Source organism: Gavialis gangeticus, unplaced genomic scaffold (assembly GCF_001723915.1).
Source record: "Gavialis gangeticus isolate Ggan-Ray unplaced genomic scaffold, GavGan_comp1, whole genome shotgun sequence".
In the NCBI taxonomy this organism is placed as follows: Eukaryota; Metazoa; Chordata; order Crocodylia; family Gavialidae; genus Gavialis; species Gavialis gangeticus.
In genome coordinates, this window is record NW_017728992.1 from 129,111,158 (window position 1) to 129,121,574 (window position 10,417).

At 38.9% G+C, this 10,417-nt stretch overlaps 1 protein-coding gene across 2 annotated transcripts in view; it reads right to left on the bottom strand.

Annotated features, from left to right (window-relative positions):
* Positions 1–10,417, bottom strand: part of PPP1R42 (protein phosphatase 1 regulatory subunit 42) — a 92,739-nt gene that overhangs the window by 64,105 nt on the left and 18,217 nt on the right. For both annotated transcript variants that reach the window (XM_019527757.1, XM_019527758.1), the window contains 3 exons: positions 9,626–9,742; positions 2,482–2,599; positions 993–1,121 (listed from right to left, as the gene is read on the bottom strand). In XM_019527757.1, the coding sequence (XP_019383302.1) occupies positions 993–1,121; positions 2,482–2,599; positions 9,626–9,742 (364 nt within the window). The remainder of the gene's footprint in view (positions 1–992; positions 1,122–2,481; positions 2,600–9,625; positions 9,743–10,417) is intronic.

Consider the following 10,417-nt stretch of genomic DNA (forward strand, 5'->3'; position numbering starts at 1 on the left):
TCCCCCATTCCTTCCTAGCTGGCACTTCCTTCCTTCGCCCCATGAGCCAGGCCAGTGCTGCACAGCATGAGAAGTTGAGGATGAGTCTGGGAGCATGCAGTGGGGGAAATGGAGATTGGAGCCATATGCTGGAGTGTGGAGTTGCACCTGCATGATGCAGTGGTGGTTGGGGGGGAGGAAGGAGCAGGGAGAGAGGTGTGGGGGGGGTAGATCAAGGACCCCGCTGTGAGGGAGGGAGTGGGGCTGGAGCAGGGGCAGGTGCTGCCCAGCTGGGGTAAGGCAGGGTGCAGGAAGGAGCTGTGAGTGGCTCATCTGGGGAGTGCAGGGAGGGAGGGGGTGTCTCCTGCCACTGCACATACCCCTGGGGGAAGACATGGGAAGAGCATGTGCCCCCAGGATCTGTGCATGGGGTAAGGGCGGGCTGCCACTGTGAGCTGGGGGTGGTGCCAGGCTCTTCCCAGCAGGGAGGGTGGGTCAGGACTGCACTCAGGGCATATGGGGGCCAGCCCCCTCTCCCAGCACCACCACTATCCGGCCCAAGTGCAGCCCCACCACAGCCCTCCACCAGGAAGAGCCCAGTGTCATCCCTGGCACCAGCTTGCCCTTGCCCTGTGCACAGATCTGGAGGCACATGCCCGCTGTGCCTCCCCCAGGGGTGCATACAATGGCAGGAGTCACCCCCCCTCTCCTCTGGTGTCCCCAAGATGAACTACAGCTCAGTCCTGTGCCCTGCCCTGCCCCAGCCCCAGTCCCATCCACCGTCACCACTGGGGCCTTGATCTGCCCCCACTCCACACTCCTTCCCTCCCTCTACTCCTTCCCCCTCAACAGACTTACCAGCTGGACCCTGCTCTCCAAGCTGCCAGGCTGCATACCAGCAATCAGATTAGTATTGGCCAATATGGCTCATCGGCCACCGGTATCAGTCCAAAAAATCTTTATCGGTGCACTCCTAGTAAGCGATCATGAAATAAACTGATTAGCCTGCTTACAGAAATGTGGATAAGCTGTATGCTCATATGTCATTCTCTCCTTGCTTTTTTTCCTGGCAGCTTTGGATGCTTTCCAGTTCATTAGAAATTGTCTTTCCATGTCTTTTATTTCTTTCCCATCAAGAGATTCTGACAAAGAAAAGGGAATATTCCTTTTTGTAACAAAATAAGCCAACTAAAAGGTTAAATCATTATAATTACACACACACATCTTACATATACTAATTATACATTGGCTTTCAACAGTAATTGTTTTCATTTTGGTTGAGTTTGTTAGGAAAAAAGGTCAAGTGATATATTACATCTTGAAATTTTTTTAAATGAGTTGCATGCACAACAAGGCACTTTTCATATGCATGGAAAAAAGACTATCAATTATTTGCACAGTTTGCAGAAGAATGTTTGACATCCAATTAAGATGTGATACTGATTGTAGGAAGTTTTAAAAAGAGAACACATGTTTATACAGAATACACACACACACACACTCTTGTATGGGCAAAAAATGTTTAAAATAGGGTCTAAAATCTGTCTGCTTTACCCATCCAGTAGTCCCATTAACCTTATTGTGCAAAGAAAGCAAGCAGAATTTTGCTTTTTATCATTAACTTTACTCTGTCATGCAATAGGCCAACATTTGTTCTAGCATGCCTGGGTTCCATCCATGTTTCCTAGTCAAACCAAATTAAATACCTCATTTGGCTACAACTGAGTTTACGCCATTCATAAGAACTGTTTTGAAACAGTTATTTTTCTGGCGTACATAGGTTCTTTGTTTCTCTGTTAATTTCCATCTAAAATTTAGTACTCTGAGCTAGAGAACAACTAGTACTTCTAATTTTGGGGAAAGGGACCATCTCTATCTGTCTGCAGAAGTATTTTTTTTGTTTCATTTGCAGAACACATTCTTTTGGGGACAGGAGATTAATCAAGCCGATTTCTCCAATGCAAAGATCACCTTCAGTAATTACAAACATGAACTGTGTTCATGTAAAGTTAGGGCTGGCAGTGCATATCAGTAACCTGCAGGCAAAACAAGAAAGTTTTATTTGTCCCCAAAACAAGCATTACTTAAAAGAAATACCAAATATTTAAGTATTAAAATCCATGTTTCAGGTTCCCAAACAGCCTTGACCCTACCCTACAGTAATTCTAGAGGGGGAAAAGTGAAAGACAAATCCATTTGAAAATCATTTTCACCCAACTGGGACACAAACACAAAAAATGTTAATGATTATTGTGGGGTTATATCACAGTTTCACTAGCTTTTATGTTACAAAATGTACAGGTTTCACAGTAATTGAAAACAATCAAGCCATTTTAAGCAATAGGGTTTTTATAAATGATTATTCTGTTTGAATCTTTAAAAGCTAATCATTTGGCATTAATGTTGATACTATTACTTCTGCTGAGAGAAGTTCCACTGTAATTCAAGGATAGCTAACGTGCCATTTTAAAGTCAGAACTGCTCTACAATCTTTATTTTTACCTAGAGTTTGTGACTGCACTATAATCCTGTCTCTGTATTTTGGTTTATGGCAAACAGGATTCCCCTTAAGATCCAGTAGGCATAGCTTGGTCCATTTATTCAATACAAATTCCAAATCCTGCAATTAAAGAAAACAACAACAATTATTTCTTTGTCTGGAGACTAGAGGTAACAGAATTCAATAATAGTAATACATGTTGTTCAGTTAGGGCCAAGCCTGCAAAGAATCCTTTATAGGACTTCTTATATAGTACTTGTAAAATGAAATGTACGTGTTACAGAACTGGGACTTACAGCACTGTCTGAAAGCATCACAACATTTTTACACAAAATAAATTTAAGATAATGAGAAAAAAGGTTCTCCTTTCAGCATTTAACAATGCCACTTGTAGACAATTACCACTGTCATCATACTTCCAATGGTCTGACACTGGCAAAAAAAAAAAAAGGAAAAAAGAAAAACCAGAAAAATGTCTTTAGTAAGTAATAAATGCATTTGTCCCACGCTGAACTGACATAGGTGAAAAGGAACCATAAAAAATCCGTGAAAATATAACTTAACTTTTGTAGGCTTTAGAAATTTATGGGAGACTGGAAATTTTAAACAAAAATTGATTAAAAATAGACTTATTTTGGCAAACCATACTGAACAATATAATTATTTATTTTAGAAGACAAACTAACTCCCTCGCATATCTGTGGGTGGCCAGTTATATTCTTGGCCAAAATACTGAAACTTTTTTAAATACACTTTTCTCTAACCTGGTTCTTTTTATAGTTAACCAGGGACATTATGACCTACATCAAACTTTTTTTGTCATTCATTCTAATTTATTGTATTTGAGAAAAGACTTAAATCCTATTTACAGGTGTTTAGCAGGTTGTTCTCTTCTATTTAAAGAGCCTACTTTTTCAAATACAAATTTCAAAAACTTTTCAGTGTTAAGTTATATAAGTATCCATATATTACGCGGTTGTGTGGAGGCTTTGGTGAGGGATCTTAAAGAATGTGTGTGAATGCAAAGGAAGGAGTCAGTAGCACCAGAACTTGGGTTCCACAGTTATCTTTTCTTTTCTTTTTTAAACAAACAAGGTTCCAAGGTCCCATGTGCTAGATTGCCCCAACACACCGTCAAGCTGGTATACAGGGTTACTCCGCAACTGGATCCAGGTGTGCAGGATCAGGCCAGTGCATGATTGGATCTGGCACACGAGGCTGGGCCTAAACACTGGATCTCAACTACAGACCAATCCTGCACTGGATCCAGCCTGTGGGCTAACCCTATGTACAGGATCAGGCCCTTGGAGTATAATATTTGCTCATGCAATCTCACAGTGCCTCCTTCATATTCATGTGGAAAAATGAGTAACTATCACCCTATGATTTGGGTGACACTGGAGGGGAGAGGATTGCCTCTAGAGATCACTCCATTCTCCCTTCAATCTGGGATAATCTCTGTGAATTTTCCCATAGGTACAAAACTCATGGGAAGAAAATGAGTGAATACAAAAATGGTAGCATAACCCTCTTTCGCTCTTAACAAGAACACGTAAGTATTCTGCAGAAAGGTTAGTATTGACATGTACTTTTTCAGTTTGGACCTCTGAGGACAGTTCTTGTTTATTAGCTGGTGGGAAGCTCAAAACTCAGTTCCTGGAACAGCTGTGTGGACAAGAGTGCAGCAGGAAGCCTTAGAGAGGGGAAATGCTATTTGGACACAAAAGACTCTTCTTATGGAATTTCCCAGTCCTATAGGGCAGGTGTCAAACTCCCATGGCCTTCTGGGCTGAATCCTGACTGCAGGGCTCCTCATGGGCTGGATCCAGACTGTGAGAAGCCTCATGGACTGTATCTGGACCACCTCCAGTGGTGGGGCAAGCAGCAGTGGCATTAAACACCACGGGTTTCTGGGCTGCAGGGAATAACGCAGGCATCACTTGCTCCTCCACTGAAAACACATTCCAACAGGGCTTCATACACCAGAATTTTGCAGTACACCCTGCCCCCAAATTACCAGCCCTTCCAGGAGTCCCCAGGCTAGCTGATACAGTTCCAGGGGGAGTATCCAATCCACAGGCTGTGACACCCCTGCTATAGGGGAACAGTCCAGCAAGGCAAACATTAGTGTGTTGTACAACAGTGGTGGCCAACTTATTTGGCAGGCATGCCACAAATCAGCTTTGCATCCTCCCCAAGTATTATTCTGATCCTCTTCCTCTGCCTGCTACGCTGCTGTGCTCCCTGTCCCCTCCCTGAGCTGTTACATGCAACACACAGAAGCTGTCTATGCCACTTATGGCATGTGCACTACAGGTTAGTCACCTCTGTTCTAGAACATTAACTTACAAAGACTCAAACAGTTTTTTCTGAATAATACTGTGATAATATTCTTAATTGATTCAGTGCATCTGCACACAGATTTACACACATGCCATCTAACTTCAGGGGAAAATAATAATTTGGGTTGAACTTATAAGGAAAGAATATAATATTGACTTAGAGTTCTTATTATCAGGTATTATCTTAAAATATTTGACATAGTTTTCAGATTTCATTTGAAATAATTCATTCAATTAATGTAGGACTTTGTAACACAAAACTGTATAACACTTAAAACCATAAAATGTATACAATCTAACCTTGATAAATGTACACAAAGAGTCCTGTAGTTTTTTGTTAGTTGTTCCTCACTTGATAAATGACCCAGAACATGCTCACTCTAGTATATGTTTATCCAAGAGCACACTAATCCTGTGCTGAAATATGATTACTCTTTCGATACGCTCTAGTTGTTCATTGCCTTCCTGTCTCTAATAAAGTGCTTTCACTTCCCAGCCTTTCAATAAGCTGTACTAAAGGGACCAGACACTTTTCTGGGCAGTCTCTGTTTGATAAATGATCATGTCATGCTATCACTTTGAGGTCTGCTACGAAATACTGAAGAGCAAATTATATTCCATATATAGGGGAGGTGAGTGCCTCAGTAGGCAGCTGTAGTACTGGCAATAGCCTTCTTCACAATTAATGATGGCCATTTAAGAACCAGTATTTGACCGGTGTGCTCCAATTTTATTGGAAATGTCTAGCTCAGCTGCCCTAACTACATCTACAGACAGCAATTTGTCACCACTCTGACTACCTGTCATAATCTATTTGAGAAAATCTATAATTTTTCTCTTGTTCCTGACTGAACTGTAAAGTGAATGAATTCATCTTTTTTGATATCCTCTGTTGTAATCAATATTGGGCAGAGGTTGAATAAATTAAAGACTTTGAAAATACAGATGATTTTATAGGCTTGTTCAGTAATATTTTCTATACCAAATATATCACATTTGTATATACATTGTTCCCAAAATAAAGGTTTAACAGAAACAAATTTCTATAAATCTCTGATCCATAGAAATATTTACAAATTTATTTTGTAAAAGTCTAGTGGAAAGTGTTTTTAAAGCACATAAAGCTTTCCCCTTCAGTATATGCACCCAAATATAAAAACATCCTGATAGTATTTTTTAACCTTACTAGAGAAGTAGTGTGAAAAAGGCAAGCCTACTTTTTCATTGCTCAGGCTGAGAGAAATTAAAGAGGCTGCAAAAACAGAACAAGAGTAAATATATTTATTAAAGTATTTCAATTTTTAAGGATATAACTTTTTATTGATAACTCAAATAAGAAATGGCTGTTAACACTATCAAGAATACCTAATGGAAAAAGGCATGTTAAAAGTACACTGAGTCAATCTATTTTATTTTAAAAAATGAAATTCAAATCATTGTGCCACATCCCCACTGCTGTTTTTGTGACTCCATAATTACAATTTTTCCATTTAAAAATATTTTTCCTCTCTTGTTGTGTGAGAACATTTATTAAAAAAGGAAAACTGACCAATTAGCAAACCACCTACAGGAAAGAGCGAGACTGGTAAAATACAATACAAACAACTAGACATAAAGTAGCTTTTCTCTGATCCCCTTCAGTTATAGGAATATTAGGTATAACTTGCTATAACAGTAGATTAGACAATTTTCAGGTAGAAATTTGACTTTTAAATCAAAAGTGTCCTTTAAATTGTATTTAGTTGGTTTCAGGAAGCTGGATATAAAACAAGTATATGAGAATTATGTTACAACCATAAAATTGGTTGGCAAGAACTGCAGAAAATATTCTACATCTTCACTGTTAAATTGCTTTTAGGGCAGTTCAGATCTTATCCACACATCTAAAATGGGATCATCTCCCTTGATGTCTGTTACTTATATTGACAATTCCCTTAATTATATGAGTTAATTGGCCCAATTCACAATTGTCCTGAGATAATGCTGATCAAGAATGGAAGCTGAAGAGGCAGGGAAAGGCAGGTTTTCTGTGACAGGGTAACAATCTTCACTGAAAATGTTTATGCTAAAAGAGAAAGAAAATGGATATAGATATACTTGATAAGCCTCATACAAACATGAGAGAGGCATATAAGGTGACTTATGTCCCCAGGCTGTGTTATTCTTGTCACTATTCAGTCTCACCTAGAAACCTCGATGGCTATCTAGATATTCCACCTCCCCTCTGCCTGCTATTTCTCCCAGCTGCAGTCTTTGAAGCTTTCCAAATTTATGTTAAGGCTAGTACTATTATCATTTATTTGAATAATTTAAATAAAAATAATAGTAACCAGTACATATTTACTACTGAAACCTTAAAGTCAAACCACTGAACTGCTGGAAGTCACCAAATAATCAAGAAGAATCAGATACTGAAGTACTAACCCAGCTTTACAAAATAGCTTGTGCTGTGGATGCTGTGAAAATATTTTCTTCATTTCTGTTTATTCAACTTAGTTTAGTTCAATAACTAGGTAATTCAAAGTTGAGAAACTGACTGGAGTTGAAAAAAGCATCTAAGCAAAAACAGAAGTGCAGCATTCACCATAACAGTAAAATAGAAAATTTGAAAATGAATCCAAGTAAAAGTACATTAAGCTATTTAAAGCAACACCCAAAATTAACTTATGGCGCACAGTTTGAATCCAGCCTGCAGAGCTCCCCATAGGTCCAGAAACGTGGTGGCTGGGGAGTGGTGGCAGTGTTAATTGTTGCAGCTCTCGTGGCAATTAATGCTGCCGTCACTCCCCCGCCGCCAAATTTCTAGACCCAAGGGGAATTTCAGTAGTGTAACTGGGATGAATGGGGAGGGGGAAGAAAGAAGCAACCAGGAAAGCAACTACCGTCTTTGTGGACAGTAGCAAACTAATCAGTGCAGTTACAGCACCACTTCTTCTTTGTGTGCTGAGGCTGCCTCAGGCAGAGAGCTGACCCCTGTGCTTCTGGGGAGTTCCAAGGGCCTCACGGGCCAGCATGCAAGGTCAGTCCGTGGGTACAATCCAGCCATGGGCTGACCCTACACACTGGACCCAGCCTGTAGACCATCCCTGTGTGCTAAATATGGCAAATGGCTGACCCTATGCACCAGCCTGACCCAGCCCCTTCATCTGGCCTGTACAGCTGAATAGTTTGGGTACCACAGTTTAAATAAATGTTCACAGACAGGGTATGGCCCACTGGTTAGACTCCCCCAACCCCCCCAATTTAATGTAAAGGCTACAGACATCAACATATTTAAGAGTTACCAACACACACACACGAAACACACACACACACACACACACACACACACACTATAAGGAAATAATATACAACTAAAAACACTTTAATCAAGGTTTTCTGTTTACTGGCTTAAATTATTATTGTTAAAATCAAAAATCTATATTAATCCACCCTAACATTTATTACAGCTTTCAAAAAATGAATTTTAAGACAAAATTAGGCTTTGTTCTAAATACAAATGGCCTAAGCCAGTGTTTTCCAAGCCTTTGATACACAGGCACCTTTTTCTGAATTAAAATTGGTAGCACACACCGGACAAAGCATATAGATTCATTCAAAAAATTAAACACATTTTACTCCCAGTGCTGAGATGTACTGTTAAAAAATAACTCCGTAACTTTCTTAATTTCAAGGAACCCCAGTTGAAAATCACTGAGATAGACCCAAGTTCAGAAAAGGTACAGGCCAGGGGCCTGAGACTAAAAAACTTGAGAATCATTGACCTCTAGCTGTAATTCATTCCATCCAGAAACAGCACACACCAACTGCAGATGCTTCCTCAGCCTGACAAAGTGTTTTTAAACCCAAAAGCTTTCTAATATTTTTTTTCCAACTATTTGAATTGGTCTAATAAAAGATATCAAATTTACTGAAAGAACCTTGTCTGCCTACTAAACTATACATACAATGTGTACCTGTATTCATTTATTTATAGTGTTCTTTTCTGATACCTCTTGCCTATATTATTTTAGAAATTATAAAACCTGAGCATACTGTCCAGCTTCCATCTCATTGCTGATTACTGTTAACACGAGACAAGATACTGCTTAAATTTTTCATGTTCTTTTTAATATTAGTTGGGTAAAAAATGTCACATCGTTTAGAAATAATGAAGTAAATCTCACTTTCTCCTTCTGAGAAGATAAATTCTACCATAAAAATATGGAGCTGGTAACTTACATAATTTATTTGATTTAAATGATACTCATTACTGAAAGGAAGAAGTATAAACACATTCGAAGCACCACTTTATCTTATTACTGAAACACCTTAATGATTGTTACTAGATAATAAGGACTCTTATGCATGCAGCCATTAAGGAAGTTCTTCTCCAAAAGCATTTATCCTTAATGAAAGAAATTCACCAGCTATGTTCATATCTGATGCCTCTTAAAATGATACTGTAAAAGTAATCAGAAAGAAAATAAGTGGTATAATACTAAAATCAGAAGAATGGGTGAGGCACCAGTAGCCTGATATGATATTCAATGATACCAAATGCTGAATAGGAATAGGGAGTTATGACTTTAATACACTGATGGCGCACAGCCTTTCATCTTGGGTCCAATTCAAAAATCCACCAAACCAAATAGAAAAATTCCCATGTTTCAATCACCTTATGATCAGGCTCCTTAATTAGGAACACAATTAATTATTAGAATAAATTAAGTTTCACTTGATTATTTAAATCCATTCACAATAATGTTAAATCAAAAAAACCATATTCAATTCACACTAAACAACAAAAGCCTTCAATTAATACCTGTATAAGTTGAAGTTGGTTGTCAACGGCTATAAGATGGGAAATATTTTGCAGAACTGCTAGCTCTTGCAATTCATTTATATTGTTATTACTGATATTCAACACTGACAAGGATTTCTAGAAGAGAAAGAAGGGGGGAAGTAACAATTATTTCTTCATACTGAAAAATGCAATAGTAAGTTCTTTCCCAAAATTTTACCATCAGGTTCACGAACTGAATCTCACAAAGTTTAATTATAACATGTAAATGCAAATCTCCAGGACTGTTTTATACTCTACATAATATTTTATGCTGAATCTGCATCTGCTCTTTTTTATCAAAGAACTTACAGGGTGTCTTTACACATGTTCTGTCTGGGGTGTGTGTTGGGAGGGCGGCCGTTTTAATTAGAGTGGCTCTCTTTAATTAGAGTGGCTAATTAAAGCACCAACAGTGTCTCCTGTATTCAGCATCCTGTGCTTCAAAGCTCAGGTCCAGTGTCCTGTACTTCAAAGCTTGTTACCATTTTGAAATGTGGGGACAGTGAATACACATGATGCCAAGGTGCTGGAGTGTGCTAATTAGAATGCTCCAGCAGACTTGATTAATTGAGTCTGCTCCGATGTTTTCAAATTAGAATGCAGCAGAGCAGGCATCAGGCAAGTGTATAGGTGGCCACAGATTCCTCAAAAGGGTGCAACTTTTGATCAGGAAGTCAACAGTGTTATATCACTATTGTTTACATTATTTTTGATACCCATATGACTTTTTCACCTGAACAGCTCAGTGTTTTACAAAGTTGTGTAAGGTTC